This window comes from Bos indicus x Bos taurus, chromosome 1, assembly GCF_003369695.1.
Source record: "Bos indicus x Bos taurus breed Angus x Brahman F1 hybrid chromosome 1, Bos_hybrid_MaternalHap_v2.0, whole genome shotgun sequence".
In the NCBI taxonomy this organism is placed as follows: Eukaryota; Metazoa; Chordata; class Mammalia; order Artiodactyla; family Bovidae; genus Bos; species Bos indicus x Bos taurus.
In genome coordinates, this window is record NC_040076.1 from 83,077,442 (window position 1) to 83,099,442 (window position 22,001).

Below are 22,001 nucleotides of genomic sequence, written 5' to 3' on the forward strand. Positions count from 1 at the left end.
GTCTTACAGATGAAACACACTAAAAAAAGTTTCATATTGTGGGGTGGTAGCATCAATCAACTCCAACGTGCCACAAAAAAAGATTCTGTAACAAGAACTTATCAACTTGTGGGATAATCCCCTCAGGAATACTTACTTTTGTGAAAGCTCCAAGTCCTCCAGTTATAGGTTTGGGGCTTTGAACTTTAGGGTGACTCCCAATTGGGCAAAGAGGTGGCATAGATGCAAACAAAGAATCCTCCTGCTGTGTTTGTAAAAATACGTATTGTACAATTAGGATAAAGTCAGTGATTTCAGACACTCTAGTCACTTATATTTAATAAAAGCCTATGACATTCTCCAGCAACATATACCAAAAAGCAAGACAAAAACCCAAAATTCTTTGGGGTCTTCCAAGTCCACCTGCATTTTAATTATTGCTTTTGAGGCTAATTCAAAGTAAGGCTATAACTTGGCAAGAACCCACTCATATGTGCCCACTATCAGCTGCAAAGACTCCTATCATATAATCTCTAATGTCTGGTTGACTCGCTGGTTTCATGTCCAGGCCCCTGCCAGATGCTACTGAAGGACAGGTACTATCTTCTATTTCCTTTTCTATCCCTAGAGTCTAGGCACTGAATAACAAATGAATGTAACAGGTAGTTACAGTGTTTCAGTACACACACCCTTTTAACACTACTTGTAACTTGATCTGTTACCCTTATTCTAGAATAAATACTCAGGATGCAGAGGGCTATTTTTTCACTAAGAATTTAAAAAACAACACAGCAAAAAGAACAATTAGCAAAACAACAAGGGTCAAAATTCAAAATTACTGTCATTTGTCTCTAGTTCTCAAATACAAAAGCCAACTCTCAGAGGCAATTTCCCAAAATGTTAGGGGCAAGCAACAAAGTTAAAAGCACTGCTTAACTGTAATGAAATACCATCAACAAACATGAAAAAAATACACTGGTAGAGAATTAAAGCCATTAAGGGAGTTTTTACAATTCAGGCATTCTTATAATACAGTGATCACAGACTACACTGAATTTAGAGAAAAACCTCGGCTTGGATCAGAAAACTATTCAGTATCATCACCATTAAGTGCCTAAATAAAGAAATGCTGTGTTAGCACTAGTCATGTAAGAGATGATGTTTGAATTTTCAGGAATTCTCAAACAGGAGTCTTTACCTCAGAGGTTCTAGCCATAAGGCAGCCAAGACAATGACAAGCTGAATCACTAATCCAACAGTGCTGATTGTCTCTGCCAAACAGTGAGCAGATAACTAGCACTATGATCTGAACAAATCAGATCTTATTTGGGGTTCTAAATTTCAAAACACTTCTTACCCTGAAGAAGGTGGGGGAGGGGGGAAATAGACTGTAGAAAGAGGAGAATTATTACTCTATTAAAAGCTGTCCAAACAAACAAACAAACAAATCACAGGTAAGGGAGGGGAGTTTGGAGTACTTGATCTTTATGATACTTTTTAGCTTGAAGATTCTACTTTATGAAATCTGCAGTATCACCTGACAAATTCTGGCTCAACCTGAATGTACCATTTTAGAAACTAGCAAAGTGCAATAAGAGTGTTACCTTGACAGCAGATGTTACAAAACTACTTCCATGAATTTTAGGAATTGGGGAACCTGTTCCTTGGGAGGCCTGAGAGGCAGTAGAGAGCTTGCTGGTAGGACTTCCTGACAAGAAAAGTCGATTTAAAAACAAAGTATGAACAAAGTAAAATTTACAAAATGGAATTCTGAAGCCATTTTCCACCACCCTGCTCTTCTCCCCACTATTTAGTGTTCATTTTGAAGGGTTGAAAACTTACAACCAGGAGATTATTATAGAAAAAACACTTATGGATTCATTCCATTAAGTTGACCACTTCATCCCAAAAAGGGACAAGAAGCTAATCAGGAAGTATAGTAGAATAAGTAAACTAAGTAGACATTATGTATCTGCACTTTTATAGAAAGAGATACTGTAACATAATGGTGCTGGTTATTTCACAATGTGCCAAAATGTATGCATTCAACTGAATGTGAGTTCCTCCAAAGTAGTTTCACTAGAAGGTTACGCCTATTGCAAAATACTGACAACACTAAACAGTTTGTACTCTATAAGTACAACTGTCTTTAGGATCTGATCAAAGAAAGTCACATTATCAACAGTCAACCAGGAGCCAAGACTAAAAATGGACTAATTTGGTCACTCCTCCATTTACCAAACTTGCCTACAGAGACTGGCTTATTCCTAAAACTAAACATCCTCAAAGGACACCTTCTTAAAATCCCTAAGCGTATTCAAAAGGGAATCTCTGAAAGTAGCATTTTCTTAAAGGAGTTCTATAATTATAATCACTGTTAAAGAACATAACTTTTCCAAATACTTGCAAAGGCCCAAATACATTAATCTGTGTTAAAAATCAATTAAGTTAAAAAAAATCAGTCTTATTATAGTCATTCCTCTTATTTCATTTCTCTTAATTAGAAGTGAAGGCTACAGAATGTTTACGCAGAGGAACATGAGTTTAAACAGTTGATTGAAGAGAATAAGTAAAATGTTTTAAGTACCTCAAAGAAATCTAAAAAGCACTCTATTTATTTGAGGTTACAATGATAAACACAGTGAATCCAAAGACTTATTCTTCCCATTACAGTTTTTTTTTTTTTTAAATAACTACAGAGTTCAGTTTCCCTCCCACATGCAAGTTTTATCTAATTCGCAGAAAAGTAAAGATTACCTTTATCACTGAGGAAAAACATGTATGGCTCGGAAAGCTATTCCTGTTCTAAAGCTTAATTTAGAAAATTTAATAACCACATTGTCCAAAAAAAAATACCATCTAAATGAGAATATAATCTACATTTTTATTTTTAGAAAATTAATTATGACTCAGTTTGAATCTTTAGAAAAAAAAAAACTTAATTTCTAGAAATATAACAAAATGTAAATTGTCTCAAAGAAACTCAGAGGAGTTACTCTGATGTATTCCCTCCTCCTGTTCATGGTTGAAAATTTCATTCTCCCATTATCTGGCTACTAAGTCACCTTGGGGATTGCATGAATATTGTTCAGTTCAAACACACACCTGCAGTAGGAGTGGAGGCTCCAATAACCTGCCCTGGCTTGTCCACGATAACATAAGGATTATTAATAACAGAACTGGTAGTGCCTTGCTTCACATGGACTGGAGTGGAAGTTGGGGTTCGAGGCAATGGCGAAGGACTTGGGGTTGATATGGGGGAACCTTTATTAATGAAAAAGAAAAACAAAATAAACTAAACAAAAGAGATATATTCAGTCTATCTAAGAGGATGCTAAAGAAAATGGAAGAGGGGCAGAGCCACCAGGACCAAGGTGACAAACTGGGAGAAGAGAATGAAATTTTAAGTTTCAGGTACTGAGAGCAGTAGCAGCAGCTGAGGCCAGGGACTAGAGTATTTCACTCTCTACATCCTTATCCATGGACCAGCAGTAGCAGCAGAAGCAGCAGCAACAGCAGCAAGGAGCCTGTTAGAAAGATTCTAAGGTCCTACCCTAGATCTACTGAATATAAATCAGTATTCTAACAAGACCCCCAGTAGCACATTGAAGTTGAAAACCAAGTGCTTTAGATAAGTGTGGAACTGCTGAATCTCTAGGTAATAACATCTTGGGCAGGTTGTTATAATACTGGTTACACTTGAAGACACTAAAGTGAGGGAAGAAATTACTATGTGAACACCTCGACTTAGGAACCAAATCTTGATTTGCAATGAATTTCTGATAGGAAAATACAAAACTCACCCACCCAAAAATATCTCTCAATACCATGTCACAGACATAATCCAGAGATCCATGTTTCCACAGAACACTCTCAAAGGTTACCGACCAATACACCATTAAACACCCTCAACTGGCAGTGATCACATCGGTCATCCATGAGTTTCTCTAAACTTCAAAACAATTTACATGTTCAGCCAACTCCACCTCTGAAGCAGCAAGTTCCAAAATGCTTCTAACTGGGGTTGGGGTGGGGTATAAAATTATACATTCTTCAAGGACTTGGATCATATTTCTGCTTAGCTATTTTTAGCACTGAAGACTACCCCCGCCATTTAAGTATTATATAGAGTCCTCCCCCTGCCTAGGTATTTCTATTGACTTTCATGTCTTCTCTAAGAGGGCACAGCCAAAACTATAAAGCATATTTCTACTAGAAGTTTACCTAACATAAATGTAAAACTTGTGACGAAGTGGACAATTCAACCTCAGTGAAAATGAAGCCTCAGAACTACCTACTGATCATAGGAATGAGTAAATTTCTAGTGTGGCTAGTGAGTGTAAAAGATATCTCAACTTCAAATCAACCCCTGAAGCTCAACTACAAACCAAAGGCCACTAAGTTTTCTCTGTTAATAGTCACTCTGGTTTCCAAATATAATCCTCATCCTGCCTTAGCTTTCCATCAGACATCTTAGCAAACAATTTACCTGTGCTGATTCTAGATGAAAATTTGACTGCTTTGAATTTTCTTTCTTTCCTCATTCAATTCTTTCTGTATGGATGACTCTTGTTTCTATTTTGTGACACCTCGGCTTTGCAAATCAATAGTAATTAACCTTCTGGGTTTTCTGTTATTGTTGTCTGGCTGGTTGTTTTGCCACGTGGCATGCAGGATCTTAGTTCTCCACCAGGGATCAAACCTGTGTCCCCTCCAGTGAAGTGCATCTTTAACCACTGGACTGCCAGGGAAGTCCCTAGCTTGCTTGCTAACTAAACAAAAACCCTGCTTAGAAGAAGTTAAAAAAAACACAACAACCAAAACCACTTTGCTTTGTCATTCTAACAATTTTTACACACACCAACTTCACATACACCATGTATACCTGAGACAATCTTGCAGCTCATGGTGATAGGCTGGAAGGATTTTCCAGGTGACTCAGGGTTAGGAATCTGACCTTGTGGCACAATTTTGCAGCTCGATGCTATTGGCTGAAAAGCTGAATTGCCATGAGAACAAAAGGTAACCTTCTGGGATGTTGTCATTTTGGTAGGTGTTCGTTCCAATGAAGATGGCAAAGAATAAAATGTAGTGTGTCTCTCAGCTTCAGTGTTGGCTGGGAATCCTTCTTGAAATGAAAGAGGCAAATAAGTCATCAATCACTCTGAAATTTCTTTCATTTCAACAACTATTTAAGCCATTTACCAGCAGTAAAATAAACAGAGTAGACAGGTATTTAATACCGCTTTATATATTTTGGGGTGAAATGTAAATATCACACCTACAATCATATTTCATCAAAATGCTTGTTTCAAAAAATCAGAAAACACATTAACAGTATATAATAAAATTTACACAAGTTCATTATGTTCTCCCACTTTTTATATATGAATTGAAAAACTGTTCAAAGAGGAAAAACTCAAAGCATGTGTTTAATCTAATGATATCCTGTTTTATTAAATGCCCATAAAAACGATGCAACTAAAATTTAAGAGGAATAAAGTTGAGATTTTTATAAAAGAACTAAAATATTAACACACATTAAAATGTAGGCTTACCAAGTAAATCAATATGATTCAGAATCAATTTTATATTGTATCTGTATTTGTTACATAAATGAACACCTAAATACTTCATTATATGCTTATATGCCTATTAAATGAAATGATGCCATGGTCAAAATGCATAATAACAAATCTTATATTGTATTTTAAGAAAGATTAGATACTTAATATTCAAGCTTCTTATTCACACAATCAGGGTCCAAACAAGAAAGTCTTCCTGTATCTATCAGAGGAAACCATTATATTCAAAGAATAAATATGCTTTTCTCAGTGAGTTCTAGGTTCTATGAAATGTTGACAAAACTTTATGAAAAAAATTTTCTGAGAAGAGTAAAGAGTTGGCTATTTTCATACTACCTCTCTGTAGGAGAGCAGCATGCCTGCTTATGGACAATTTCTTTTCCATATACTCTTAACTCGCTTAAGACAGCAGTTCACTATCAAGTGAGGGAAAGGAACGCTCCATACAAGGTAAAATGCATGTCCATACATGGAAAAATATATATTACCTTTCTCCACAGAGGTATCAGGTACTGGCTCATGTGACTGCTTTATCGGTGAGGACGCTTTCATGGGGGCTGGAATGGTCAAAGGCAAGGACGGTGGGGCATCTGAGATGTCTGACTCAGAGGACTGAGGATAAACGGAGTCTTCTCCCAGAGAATGCCGATGGAGCTCAACATCCACTACCTACACAACCGTGCAACAAGTGGGCTCATGAATCCATCATCAATGTCACAGAAAGCCCCAAACCCATCTCAGAACATGGTGCTCTAAGAGATGTGGCAAGTGATTCCTAGTTATACTTCAATCTCAATAGGATTTACCCCAGGATATAATCTAATCTAGTTTAATAAATAACTCAATGAAACCAATCATAAAACTGGGGACTTTCCATTAGTGTTTCTGTACCTTAGAACACTCTCCTCCCCAATCTTCATATGACTGCCTCTTTCTCACCATTAGGTCTCAATCAAAAGTCACCTTCTCAGAGAGGCCTTCCCTAACTAACCTAGCAAAAGCAATTCCCTTGTCTCCCAGCTATTCTCTTCTTTATAACACTCATTTGTAAGTGAAATTATCTTATCTGCATTTATGTTTACTATATACTTTCTCCCCACTCTCAACACAATCAAGAATAAAACCCCTTGAGAATTACAGCTGCTCTCATTTGTTGATTTTTGTGTCCTCAGTACCTGAACCAGTGCCTAGCATATGGTACATGATCAATAAATATGTTCTGACCTAACACAGCACATTTCCATAAAGAGAGTAAGGTTTAACTTAGCTAATTCTCATCATAATGGCTACTGCTGATATATCATGAACACTAAAAAGTGGGGGGGATGGGGCAGGGGGTGGAGATGGGGTGAGAAAACAAAATTGAAGGTCTCATACCTCCTGATTTCAAAAGATATTATTACAAAATCATAGTAATTAAAAGAGTGTGGTACTGGCATAAAGATAGGCACATAGATCATTAGGCTAGAATATACTCTCACACACTAAAAAGAATCTATATGGCAGAATTATTTTCTGAAGGGTGTCAAGACCACTGATTGGGAAAAGGATAGTCTTTTCAACAAACAGTGCTGAGAAAACTGGAGATCCACATGCATTAGAATGAAGATGGATGCTTACTTTATACTATACGGAAAAATTAACTCAAAGTAGATTAAAGACCTAAACATAACACTTAAAACAATAAAACTCACAGAAGAAAATATAGAGGCAAAGTATTGTAACACTGAATTGGGCAATGATTTCTTGGGTATGATACAAAATGTACAGATTAAAAAAAAACACAGACTACATCAAAATTTTAAACTTTTGCACATCAAAGGAACACAATAAAGAGTGAAAAGGAAAGTCACAGAATGGGGAAAAATATCTGCGGATTATATATCTGATGAGAGATTAATACCAAGAACACAGAGAGAGATCTCCTAAAAACCAGCTATAAGAAACCAAACACCCAATTAAAAAACGGACAAAGGATCTGAATTAACATTTCTCCAAAGAAGATACATAAATGGCAATAAACCACTGAGTGATGCTCAACATCAATAATCATTACAGAAATGTATACCCAAACCACAATGAAACACCACCTCACACCTACTGGAAAATACAAAAAAAAGAAAACAACAAAAGCAGACAAAGATGTGGAGAAACTGAAATGCTTGTGCACTGCTGGTGGGAAGGTGAAATGGTGCTGCTGCTATGATAAAAAGTGTGACAGTTTTTCAAAAAATCAAAAATAGAATTACTGTGTGATCCAGCAATTCCACCTCTGGCTATACACCCAAAAGTACTAAACACAGGGACTCAGACAGATCCACATTCTCAGCAGCATTATTTACAATAGCCAAAAGACAGAAGCTACTCAAGTGCTTTCATTGGCAGATAAACGGATGAACAAAATGTGACATATACCAACAACAGAATGTAACTCAGCCTTAAAAAAGGGATCCCCTGGTGGCTCAGATGATAGTCTGCCTGCAATGAGGGAGATTTGAGTTCGATCCCTGGGTCGGGAAGATCTCCTGGAGAAGGAAATGGCAACCCACTCCAGTATTCTTGCCTAGAAAATCCCATGGACAGAAGAGCCTGGCAGGCTACAGTCCACGGGGTCACAAAGAGTTGGATGTGACTGACAGACTGTAGCCCTAAAAACAAAGAAATTCTGATGTGCCACAATGTGTATGAGCCTTGAGAACACTGTGCTAAGTGAAATATGGCAGTCATACACACACAAAAAAACACTGTATGATTCTACTTATATGGTAGAGCAGTCAAATTCATAGACACAGAAAGTAGAAGAGTGGTTGCCAGGGGTTGTGGGCAGAGGATGAGTTATGAACAATGAGTAGTTTCAGTTTTCCAAGATGAAATGAGTTCTCTGGAGATGGATGCTAGTGACAGCTGCACGAAAATGTAAATATATTTAATACCACTTTGGTCACCTCATGCGAAGAGTTGACTCACTGGAAAAGACTCTGATGCTGGGAGGGATTGGGAGCAGGAGAAGAAGGACATGACAGAGGATGAGATGGCTGGATGGCATCACTGACTCGATGGACTTGAGTCTGAGTGAACTCCAGGAGTTTGTGATGGACAGGGAGGCCTGGCGTGCTGCGGTTCACGGGGTCACAGAGAGTCAGACACAACTGAGCGACTGAACTGAACACTTAAAAATGATTAAGTTGGTAAATTTTATGTGTAAATTTATCACAATTTTTAAAAAATAAAAATGGGGGGAGAAACTTTTGTTTTAATTTAGCATTCATGTTTTTCCTAATTAAAAACAAAGATGAATTTTCATTCTACTTGTTCCCAAATAATACTGCAGGAAAATAACCTACCGTCTCTGCTCCAAGAGTCTGCAAGCCAGTGTAAGTTCTGTCCAGCTATTGAGAGAAGTAAGAGTATTAAGTTTTACTATGCTTACTTATAAACCTTAAGATACAATCTTATCTAAAACACTTTCACTGCAAGTCTTCCTTTCATAATATCTACTTTTTCATAATGTACACTATTGATTTATCACATCAATAAAAGCCCTCAATTTTCTAAGAGAAAAATTGAATAAAATAAATAAAACAACCTCAGACATATAAGCACTTATTATAAAGACAGGCTATAAAAATATACATGCAGTGTGATGGCACAATTAAATACTTAGGCTATATTTACTAAGCACTTTTGGAAAAAATGAAGGAAAATTTAGGCAATACTAATAACTACCAGTATATCTGCATCATGGATGATTTATTTTAGAGGAGAGAAAGGAGTATACATTGAGGGAATGTTAATAATATAAACAAAAAAGTTTACAATTACATACAAAAAAGATATGTTCATATTCTTGCCTTTTATATTTTAAATTAAAAGTTAAAAAAGGATTTGTGGCAGCTTGCCAATATAAATCTTACACAGTAAGATCAATAGGTAAAAATGATGAAGTGGGGAGGGAGGGGAGAGGAGAAGAGGGGAAGGGGAGAGAAGGGGAAAAATACGAAGCCAGGGAGAGGTTGCTGCTGCTGCTAAGTTGCTTCAGTCGTGTCCGACTCTGTGCGACCCTATAGACGGCAGCCCACCAGGCTCCCCCGTCCCTGGGATTCTCCAGGCAACAACACTGGAGTGGGTTGCCATTTCCTTCTCCAAGAGGTTAATAAATGTAAAATTTTAAAAGTTTGCAAGAAGGTCCCTGATGGCTCAGTGGTAAAGAATCTGCCTGCCAATGTAGGAAACTTGAGTTTGATCCCTGGGTCAGGAGATTCCCTGGAGAAGGAAATGGCAACCAATGCCAGTATCCTTGCCTGGGATACACCATGGAAACAGAAGCCTAGAGGGCTACAGTCCATGGGGTCACAAAAGAGTTGGACACGATTTAGCAACTAAACAACAACAGCAAAGGCTTGCAAGAGGTAGATTTCAAGTTTGGCTGAGTTCCTTAGCAGTCAACATAGAGATGACAACTCAGTCATGAGATCTAGTATTCATAATTTAAAAGGCAATACAGGGTAGATTTACAGTAGCCCCATGGAAGAGATCTGGAGTTTTAATGCTTAAACCTTCACCAATAGGGTGACTGTTATAAAGAAAGAAAGTGAAGTTGCTCAGTCATGTCTGACTCTCTGCGACTGTTATAAAAGATATAGGCAATGTTAAGGCTATATCCATTTTCATGTTCTCCAGAGCACAGAAATAAGTCTTTCTGTAAACTGCACTGGCCTATATTTTATTTGTGGTACCTTGTTTTGCGAGACATTGACAAAACAGAACTATTATCAAAATGGCAAGAGAACTGGAAAGCATAGCATACAAGCAATGTTACAAGAACAGGTTTTGGCTGCAGGAGGAATGATTTAAGGAGAGATATGAAAGTTATCAATAAACATTTTAGAATTAATAAACAAAACAAAATCCTGTTCTGTCTACTCCAGAAATCAAACAATGATAAATGAGATCAAGGTTAGAAGAGGGGGGCAGAGGTCATGCAGTTTTTTTTTTTTTTTTTTTTTTTACGAGGTGGTCAACATCTTTAATTTCTAGGCAAATGCAAATCAAAAGCACAATGAGATACAACCTAACATTTCCTCTTAGAAAGGCTACCATCAAAAAGACAAATGAAAAAAAAAAAAAAAAAAAGACAAATGACAAAAATTGATGATGAACGTGCAGACTCTGGTTATGTACAAGTCCTGAGATTACTCTCTGATGCATAAATATAACTCACCACCTTCATTTCGATATTTGGCAGAACTAATACAATATTGTAAAGTTTAAAAATAAAATAAAATTAAAAAAAAAAACCAAAAAACAAAAAATGTACCCTTCAATGTAAACATATTTAGAAATATGGTATTCTTCACATTTTTGCCATGTTCTGTTAAGATCTGTAAGAAAACTGCTAGGTGGAGAGGTCATGCAGTTTTAAGTAAATTTAAGAGAGAAGCTTCCAAAAGTTTATTTACTAAATGGATAAATAGAATGTTTGGGGAATTACTGTGCTCCGTGGTGATGACTAGGAGAGGTTCAGATGACTATTCAAGGATGCAGGATATGTGAATTCATCCTGGAAACTTTAAATGTTACAGAACTCTTAACAGAGTCTTTAGTATGCAATATAATCATTACAGTATCAAATATAGATTGTTATATACTACAGAATCTCAGAATACAGATCACTGTGGACTTTAGTAACCAAGAAAAGCTACACAGGATCTTAAAGAATGGAAAGAATCCACACCGGCATACGAGAAGGGAGGAGAATAAAAGACAACGTCAGAAAAGGCCCAAAGTATCTCTGGGACATGAATAGAGACTGACCTGACTGGAGCAGGACATTCACACAGGAGATTAGTGTGACATAATTTAGGGGAAGTATGTCAAATCAAAATGTGAAGAGTCTCCAATACCAGGCAGGGGAATCTAAACTTGAGTAACAGACATTCAATCAAAGCTTCTCAGAATAATGTAACGGTTCTCGTGTTTGAAGAATAATCTGACAATGGTGTACAGAACGGACTGAGGGGAAGGGAGATAGACTGGAATTAAAAAGGCTCATCAGGAGACAGAGTTGACTAATAGCCAAGAAGAGTGGGAAGGGTGAAGGATAGTCTATAAGAAAAATTATGAAGAAAGAGTCATGGTCGGCAAGTGAATAAACATTTAGAACACAGAGGGATGAATCAAAGATGGTTCTGAGAGTTAACAAAGAAACAGCAGGAAATATGATACTCCAGTATAAATAAAGATCAATGGTCATAACAGAAGTGCTTAAGTTCTTAAGGCCAATCAATATATGATAAATAGTAAATCTGAGAAAAATCTGGTAACATTTTAAATACTGCTGTTTTAAAACTGTCTCATTCACCAGAAACTCTAAGTGATAAGGACAATACAATGTGTAAAAAAAGTATGCAAACAATTCCCTTTATTTTAGGGATCAGGACTGAGCCCAGTGCAATACAAGATGGCATGTGCAGTGCTTAAAATAAGTTAAGGGGAAAGCAAGACTATTTCAGACCTTCCTCTAAGTGGGAACATATCCTGCCCTACTGAACAAAGTGGCTAAATATTCTTTACTTGGTTTCATTTCTTCACTGAGGCTGTAAGAAAATCTTGTTTTACAGTAATCTCTAGAAAATAACTTAAACATGAAGTTAAGCAGTGCTGTTTACCAACATTGGAGGACAAATTTCAGGTGGTTTTAAAGTTGAAAAGGGTACATTTGTAGAACAAAGGGAACAAAGAGGGAATTTTGAAAATGTACTCAGATTCATCTGAAAGCAATTAATGGGAATAATGTGGTAAACCACAAAGTAAGGGTACTTTGGAAGGAGTTCAATATTAGGATTATATCTTACGGACAGAAAATGTACACGAGACTACTACAGAGAGGGGCATAAGGGTAATGTACAAAAATGCTCTGTCTTCCGACTATGAACGCTAAATGCTTATTATATAAATTGGAAAAGAAACACACACACACACACAGAAAAAAGGGGCAGGAGAAATTGTCCACAATGTCATTACTTCAATTACTCCAACTTTTTAGTATATTTGTGTCTTTTTTCATCTATTTAAAATCTTGGTTGACCTCATATTATATATATAGTTTTATATTTATGCTTTTCACTTACTATAATGGTAGTTTCCCCATGTACAGAAAACACTTTGTAAAATAAATTTATAATGGTTACATAATAAACCATGTGGATATATCAGTTAAGAATTCCAAAAGTATTACAACCTTGCACAGGACTTTATATTTTCTAAAATATGTTCACTTCTATCTTTATTCTTAGGAGATAAATAGACAAGGATTACTATTTGTGCCTCTTTCTACAGAAAATTAAGATGTAAAAAAGTAAAATATAGATTAAAAAGGAAAAGATTTCATTTACTTATTAGCCCCAGGTAACACAGTAATAGTGAGCTCTGATCAGAGATCAAGTCTTCTGATTATTCAATCAGCTCATCTTCTTAAAGAACATACAGTTTGTTGCAAAGTGACCCTTTCCTCAACATTTAGAGGACAAATGCTACAGCAGTAAGCAGAACACACTCAAACAGATCTATCCTCCTTCCACCATCTGTGGTTAACTTCTCTCAGGTCTAACCTACCACTTCAGGTGTAGGTGAGAAGAGACACTTCATTTCTGGGGAGCAACGCTTTGTTTTGTTACAATACCTTCAGATTATGTATGATATCTATCCGCTTGTTCTGGCTGTCCTTAAAGTGAACTTGAACTCTGACAGGAAACTCACCCCAGCCTCTTCTGGTCAAGTGAAAAGGAGGCTCTCTAGGGAAAAGCAGATATTAATGTATTAGTCCATGTTCACTCTCTCATTCTAGAAAAGGAAGTTTTCCCATAATGGGTACGTTAGAACGTCACATCTTTCTGATGATTATTTATATTTCCTCAGTTAATGCTAAATCAATATGCTGAATTTTGCTAAAATGCTAAACCAAAAAAGAAAAAAATCCAACTCAAATCTACGTTAAACTTTCAACCACTGAATACTTAGAGCTAAGACACTTACACCATATAATCCAGTGTCATCATTTTCACAGACAGGGAACTAAGGTGATTTGACAGATGTCACAATATTAAAGCCAGAATTCTGGATTGCTACCTGACAGAGGCTGTGAGGGACATTCCTTACCCCTAAACACTCACTTATTCCTCCACTCTGGCAAAAACAAAATAAACCATATTCAATCTAAAGGTGACAAATTTATTTAAACTATCTACTAAGACTTAAAAAAAATTGAATCTGACTTTACATAATTTTAGTGAATAGAGAGGAATGTGTGTGATTGCTAAACAGATGAGAATTTTCAGTCAAAATGTAATTTGTGAAGGAAATAAAAAGGAAGAGTGATGAGAAAAAGACTGGTTTGCTGTTGATAATTGGTGTTGGGTACATAAGGATTCAATATACTCTACTTTGTCTATGTCTGGAATTTTCCATAATAAAAAGTTTAAAAATGTAATTGAGACCCCCATGTACTTAAGAATAACATGGTTTAAGTTAATGGAGGAAAGAGAGAATGCTTTAAAGTGAAAATGTTCATTATGAATCACTGGCCTGGAATTACTATAATGAGAGAGGATGCCAAGACTGCAGGAAGAAAGCACTTTCAGTGGGATGTGCTTTTGGAAAACTAAGGAGAGACATGAATTCAGTAAGGTAGAGGGAGTGCAAGAAAACAACCTGAGAGGAGTCTAGGAACAGATATGAATCATCAGGCACAAGGCCAGAGGCTACCAGGAGAGCCCAAGGCAGGAAAAATCCCTGAGTATGGCAGCAGCCTGGAAAGTAGAGAAAACAACAATTGTATTATAAACTAGGAAAAAAAGAAAGCAAAGAAATAAGAGTGCCTGGAAGAAACCAGCTGAGATAGCAAGAGAAGCAGCCATGATGTCAGCATAAATTCAGACAGAAATAAAAGACAGATGTGGGATCAAATGAGAAGGTTGACTTGAGACAGCAGCCTGAAAAGGAATCCAAAGTCAGAGATACAGCAGGGCCTAGAAACATAGTGGACTTAAGAATAATTAAAGAAAACTCTATAGATGACAGGGTTAGTCACTTAAATTCCAGTAAAGCTAAGTGAATGGCCTAAATTCATTTTGCAATATTCGTTAATCATATTGTTTGTATGCTGAACTTCTCTTATAAAGGATATAGTAAATCAGCTGTGCTCTACCATTTATAGGCTAAACTTTAGTGAATGGATAGGAAGGACTGCAGGAAGACAGAAGACAGACAAACCAGGGAAAAGGAACAAGGATTTTAACAGGAAATTCCTCCTTAACCGTATTTTTGGAAGCAAAAAAGGAATCTAAGACCTACCAACAGATGAGACATCAGCTACCAAATATTCTACTTCAAAAGATATTATGTGTTTCACACAAAAAAGGACTGCTTCGCTTGAAGATAATTCTGTATTTCTAGATTCCTCAAGGGCTTTCCTGGTAGCTCAGCTGGTAAAGAAGTTGCCTGCAATGCAGGAGACCTCGGTTCAATTCCTGGGTCAGGAAAATCCCCTGGAGGAGGGACAGGCTACCCACTCCAGTATTCTTGGACTTCCCTGGTAGCTCAGATGGTAAAGAATCCGTCTGCAGTGTGGGAGACCTGGGTTGGGAAGATTCCCTGAAGGAGGGCATGGCAACCCACTTCAGTATTCTGGCCTGGAAAACCCCTATGGACAGAGGAGTGTGGTGAGTCACAATCTATAGGGTCACACAGTCGGACACGACTCAGCCACAAAGCACAGCACAGATTCCTCATAGGGGGTGAAATGTATCAATAACCAAGAAGAAAAACTCACAGAATACTGGACTTTAAAAATGGCTTTCTTAAAAATATAGAATGAAGCATAACTCCTCGTCCAACTAATTAATTCAAATGGCCAACCAGTCTTTTAGGATCACTTCTAGTGACCCCAAATCCACTACCTAATGAAACTTCCTATTACATTTCTTTTTTTAATTTAAATAAGCTCTGGCCAGGGTTTTTTTTAAATTATTTATTTTAATTGGAGGCTAGTTATTTTACAATATTGTACATGTGCCCCCCATTTCTTATCCATTCGTCTGCCAATGGACATCTAGGTTGCTTCCATGTCCTAGCTATTGTAAACAGTGCTGCAATGAACACTGGGGTCCACGTGTCTCTTTCAGTTCTGGTTTCCTTGGTGTGTATGCCCAGTAGTGGGATTGCTGGGTCATATGGCAGTTCTATTTCCAGTTTTTTAAGGAATCTCCACACTGTTCTTCATAGTGGCTGTACTAGTTTGCATTACCACCAACAGTGTAAGAGGGTTCCCTTTTCTCTGCACCCTCTCCAGCATTTATTGTTTGTAGACTTTTTGATAGCTGCCATTCTGACTGGCATGAGATGGTACCTCATTGTGGTTTTGATTTGCATTTCTCTGGTAATGAGTGATGTTGAGCATCTTTTCATGTGTTTGTTAGCCATCTGTATGTCTTCTTTGGAGAAGTGTCTGTTTAGTTCTTTGGCCCATTTTTTGATTGGGTCATTTATTTTCCTGGTACTGAGCTGCATGAGCTGCTTGTATATTTTTGAGATTGTCAGTTGCTTTGTTTGCTATTATTTTCTCCCATTCTGAAGGCTGTTTTTTCACCTTGCTTATAGTTTCCTTCATTGTGCAAAAGCTTTTAAGTTTAATTAGGTCCCATTTGTTTATTTTTGTTTTTATTTCCATTACTCTGGGAGGTGGGTCATAGAGGATCCTGCTGTGATTTATGTCAGAGTGTTCTATGTTTTCCTCTAGGAGTTTTATAGTTTCTGGTCTTACGTTTAGATTTTTAGTTTATTTTGAGTTTATTTTTGTGCATGGTGTTAGAAACTGTTTTAGTTTCATTCTTTTACAAGCGGTTGATCAGTTTCCCCAGCACCACTTGTTAAAGAGATTGTCTTTTCTCCGTTGAATATTCTTGCCTCCTTTATCAAAGATAAGGTGTCCATAGGTGCGTGAATTTATCTCTGGGCTTTCTATTTTGTTCCATTGATCTATATTTCTGTCTTTGTGCCTGGCCAGTTTTATTAAAGAAAATTTGTACACAATTTACTTTTTACCAGTCTGTGCTGGCATGCTTCTAATGATATCAAAACCACCTGGATCAATGATAGCCAGTGTGCATACTCTGGAGTATTTTCCACATACTGTGCCCAATTCAGTATTATTGCCACTGTAGTGATGGACACCAGTTTTGGCCAATCAGTATAATACTCTATTTCAGATTTCCTCAAGGCTGGGCAGTTGTTGGTGAGGATTACCAGTTTCGCTTTGCCTTGTCTGATCATTTTCAGAATCTGCTTGTAGCCCAGCACATACTTTCCACTTTTCTTAACCAGTTGGAGCCCAGAGTTGATTGACTCCAGTGACTCTGTCATTTTCTTTGTGGCCACCATCTTCTGGTCTTAGGTACAGGATGCCCCCAACCAAGAGCAACTGCCAAGATGGCCGGGGAGCAAGAAAGGGCTTACATTTCTGAAGAGCTCTGTTATAAAAAATATTTCATTCTCCTCCTGTAAGTTGTATGCTTTCTGCAATCACAAATAAATTCTTCCTCCATAGGACCTTCAAAAAATCTAAAACATTCCACTAAGTTGTCCACCCTGAAGGGTAAACACATTCTGTTCCTTGTAACAGCAGCAGAAGCAAATACTTATATTGTTTAGCATAATCCTACTACTCTTCTAAGCCCTTTATATCTATTAACTAATCTAATCTTTATAACCACAATATGAAATATCCTCTCTGAGACACAGTGAGGCCAAGTAACTAGCCGAAGGTCACAGAGCAATTAAGTAGTGAATCTGAGGCTTAATCTCAAGTAACAGGCTCCAGAGCGGCCCCCCGCAGCCCGTGATCCTTTTTTTAAAATGATACAATTTGAAGACGCTCACTAGGACAGTCCTTTGGGGGCCTAGTCCATTGTAGTCTCTCACACACAAAGGCCAGGAATATTCTAACACCAGAACCATGTGTTCTTCATGTTTGAAATCCCTGTATCAAGTCCTAAGCCTAGCAAACATGTAGTGACTGTCTTGTGCCTAAAATCAAAGTTTACAGTCACAGCTTTTAGAAAGTTGGCTAAGGATGGCCATGGCAACTGAACTTAATGGAAAACAGATGGTATGTAAGAGCAGAATCTACCCATGCTCTTCATCAGGTAATGTGCTCTGACAAGGAGATTCACAGTGCATGGGAAACACACATGCACTTTGGTTCAGAGAGATTATCCTTAAGTTTCAAGTCAGCTGAAAAGATCTCACCTACTCATCACATTACTCTAGATACTTTGACACAAGAAACATCTTAAAAGTCTCGTAAAGAACATAGAGTTAAATTAAATCAAGGACACAGGTTAATGTTCTGTCATACCTGAAGTTTAAAGTTTAGTTCTAAGAAGAATATTTTAAGAATACAGATAAACTGGAATGTGCCAGAGAGTATAACCTGGCACATTATATGGGCAGAGGAACACAAAGTCACATAAACAACTGAAACAAATGTGGATGTCTGGCTTGGAGGAAAACAGGAGAGACCTAACAGTGCTCTCAAAATATCTGAACAACAGCTACATGGAAAAGAGTTTATAATGATTCTGTGTGGTGTCACAAAATGTATGGAAGTGTACTCGTTAGAAGTTAAAGTTAGGACTCTCCTCAATATAATTCAGTTCAGTCGCTCAGTCGTGTCTGACTCTTTGTGACCCCATGGACTGCAGCACGCCAGGCTTCCCTGTCCATCACCAATTCCCGGAGCTTGCTCAAACTTATGTCCATCGAGTCCGTGATGCCATCCAACCATCTCATCCTCTGTCATCCCCTTCTCCTCCCACCTTCAATCTTTCCCAGCATCAAGGTCTTTTCCAATGAGTCAGTTCTTTACATCAGGCGGCCAAAGTATTGGAGCTTCAGCATCAGTCCTTCCAATGAATATTCAGGACTGATTTCCTTTAGGATAGACTGGTTGGATTTCCTTGCAGTCCAAGGGACTCTCAAGAGTCTTCTCCAACACCACAGTTCAAAAGCATCAATCCTTAGGTGCTCAGCTTCCTTTAAAGTCCTCAATATAATTAAAAACATCCAAACAAACATAGCCACTTAAAAATAGAAAGGCCCACATCACGAAGTCATAATTCACTCAACATGAAATGAGCATTTACTACATGCTGGACATGATTCTAGATAAAGACAATTAAGAAAAATTCCCAAACATCCAGAAGTTCTGAATCTAGTAAGGGAGACATACATGTAAATTAGTAAGTATAATAACAAATTTATATATATTACTTGCTATGAAAACAGAGGTATGGTTGATCATTAACAAACTGTTTCTCTAGAAACACACAAGCAAGGTTCTCTTTTAAAATATTATTTAAAAATCATAGTATTGTACTTAATAAAACATACAGTAAAAGTATGCTCTTGGGAAAGGTATGCGGTAATAGTGTAATTCAAAAGCTGTGAAAAACTTAACTGGTCACATATATCACCACACCTAATTATGGAATACTGTCCCAGTGGCATGAGTCAAACAGAAAACGTGAAACCTCATAAATTTCACAAAACAAAGCTCATTTAGAATTAACAGAAGATACTCTAGATGTAAAAGGTAAGAGAGAAATTTGACAAGGAGCTATGGCATGATGTCTCCCCTGGATTTCCTCAGACTTAAAATATAATCTGATAAACATGACCTTTACCTACAGATTAGATTTCTTAGTAAATACAATTTCATATATTATTGCATGATACTTTTCTACAGCCTAAAGGAAGCCATGTGTTTCACAAAGTCCAATTCTTGGGATGAGAACTGAGAAATAATATGGGCACTGATTTGCATCATTAAAGTATTAGGGTTTTACATAATGAGCTTCTAACCCCATTTTTAGTAAATCAAATGTTTATCATCAATAGAAAAATATGATTAATACATTTTAACTGATTCACACGTTTTACATTAAATAAAATGCTTTCCTAAAACAGTGTTGTTGCTGCTGCTGTTTTACTGTATGGAATTTTTGCCTGGACATTAAGACATGTTTTTTATATTAATATTTATATCTTTATGGACAAAGTGGTTTTTAAACTCACCTACTACTTCTTAACAAAATCACTAAAATATCTGTACTAAAACAATGGGCTAATTTGGAGTTAGGATATCTAAACTCAGAAAATACTGTTATTCTTAAGTTATCTTAAAGTACAAAATATTGTTACTATTCCAAGAATTCAAGTAAACAATCATTTACTTGTATTTTAACCCCTGAAAGAAAGTAGGGCAAAGAAGGAATCATTGAGAAAGTTAACTTCTGAGTTATGTCTTAAAGGATAAACAGCAGATCTTAAGAAAGACAGCTACACTGTGTATATATGTGTACACATAAGCATATGTATGTGTGTATAAGCAAAGAAGACAGACAATAGGAAGATGGTATTCCTAGCAAAGAAAACAAATATAGGTCACCAGTGGAATTCTAGGTGAGGCTAGATGAGCTGTACTGGGTATTTCTAAAAGGTTTCATGAATCAGATATAGACTGAAACAAAACCACAAGGTTTTTTCAACTCTAAGTTTGAGAGCCTACGAATGTACTTGCTCCTTTATCAATCTGTACCATAAGAATAAAACAGAATAGCAACACTTTTCCAAGGTTCTATCAAATCAAATATGTCAAGAAAATAAAGGAAGTAAAAGAAAAAACCTTGTTTGCACTGGAAAACTCTTACACTGATTCATTCTCTTGGGTAGACAAGATAGAAAGATTCAATATCATAAAAAGTATGAAAATTAATCATTAATTCAATGCGATTTCAATCCATAAATCAACACTTAGAATCTAAAGTAATCTGGAACAACATATGTACTCAAGAATGACCAAGACAAAAACTGTAGAATAATATAATAATAATCAGGGGAACATACTCTACCTAAGATCAGCATACTCTATTAAGCAAAACAATTAGTATAGTATTAGTACAGGAATCAAAATTATTAACAAAATCTAGCATCAGATCCATGTTTTTATGAGAATTAAGTGCATATTAAAGGACAGATCAGCTGATAATTAATATATACCTAAATATCCTATGAAGAATATAAATGTTCTGTACTAGCTAAAAAAATCTCATTTCCAAGTATTTGACTTTTTGACCAACAATGCCTATCTTCCAGCTCCATTTCTAATTTATTTATTAGAAATAGATTTATTTTTTGACCCCCATAGAGATTTTCATTTCTTGTCCACACCAGTTTTCACTACTCATTATTGCTATTGTGTAATCTCCCAATGTAATCTCCTTCTCTCCTTACTCAGCTTAGACTCCATGGTATATCACTAACATAATATTATTATTAAAGTAAGGAAATCAATGAACTGGGAGACCAAGGTTTTAGAAGACTTGTCTATCTGCATATCAAAGTCTGTAAGAGTGATGGCAAGTGTACTGGTAGAGGGAATATCAGCATACTAGGTGCTAAAACTGTATTTGAAAGAGGAATGACTAGGAAATCAGTAAATGCTCCAAAAAGAAGCAGCAGCAGATCTTATGAAATTTCAAAGGAGCAGAAGTTTTTAGAGAAAAGAAGGGGAAAACTGGTCTGGAAGCCACAAATACAAGAAAGACAGACAAGCACCCATTTCTAGAATCAATGGTATACACCGTGTGTAAGAGGAAAAAAAGAAAACAAAAGTTGCCACTTGAAAGTTTTCTCAGGAGAAGCAGTGTTCTCAGGAATTAGTCAGGTTTTACTTAAGAGTTAGGAGTGCTCTAAAGGAATGTTCTGAAGAAAGCTGAAGATACAGGAGATTTCATTGATAATAAACCAGAACCATTTCTACAATACATTCATATAGTGAACATACATGTGACAGGTAACATCACATATAGATGTGAACAATACACCTAAATGAAACAAATTTTACAAGAGTGTATACATATAATGTGTGTGTGTGTGTATAAAATCATTCCATCTTTGTGAAATAATCACAACAAAAAACTTCAATAGCTATGCTAGATTAAAAACAGAGAAAAAAAATATCATTAAAGGTTACTTCTGAGAGGGTGAGATCATGGGGAACTTACAACATTAAGTATTTCTATAAAGTCAGAATCCTTTATTAAATTCTAATATATTCTGATAATCATAAAAACAGTAACATTTTTTTATTTATCTATATCTATATAAATAAGTTATTTCCAAAGGAGAGGAGAATAAGCTGGTGTAATTCATATGGTAACAACCTGATAGGTGAGGATGATACCTGTTCAGTGAGACAGAAATCTGCAGTAAAGAACCACAGCTAAAATTATATTGTGACTAAAAGCCAAAGCTGAAAAAATTATTAATAATACAAGAATTTCAAAGTTCTTAAGTTAAATCACTTTCCTTCCACTTCAG

General features: G+C 36.5%; 1 protein-coding gene and 1 pseudogene across 9 annotated transcripts in view; both read right to left on the reverse strand.

Annotated features, from left to right (window-relative positions):
• Positions 1-22,001, reverse strand: part of YEATS2 (YEATS domain containing 2) — a 102,592-nt gene that overhangs the window by 41,180 nt on the left and 39,411 nt on the right. For 6 of the 9 annotated variants that reach the window (XR_003510802.1, XM_027539746.1, XM_027539721.1 and 3 more), the window contains 7 exons: positions 13,246-13,357; positions 8,909-8,953; positions 6,053-6,233; positions 4,865-5,107; positions 3,085-3,243; positions 1,584-1,687; positions 137-244 (listed from right to left, as the gene is read on the reverse strand). Coding sequence is in view for 8 of the 9 variants with exons in the window: in XM_027539746.1 (XP_027395547.1) it covers positions 137-244; positions 1,584-1,687; positions 3,085-3,243; positions 4,865-5,107; positions 6,053-6,233; positions 8,909-8,953; positions 13,246-13,357 (952 nt within the window). In the remaining variant the exon portion in view is untranslated. The remainder of the gene's footprint in view (positions 1-136; positions 245-1,583; positions 1,688-3,084; positions 3,244-4,864; positions 5,108-6,052; positions 6,234-8,908; positions 8,954-13,245; positions 13,358-22,001) is intronic. The other 3 variants (XM_027539755.1, XM_027539735.1, XM_027539764.1) reach the window with 2 other exon arrangements.
• Positions 16,580-18,332, reverse strand: LOC113891593 (annotated as a pseudogene).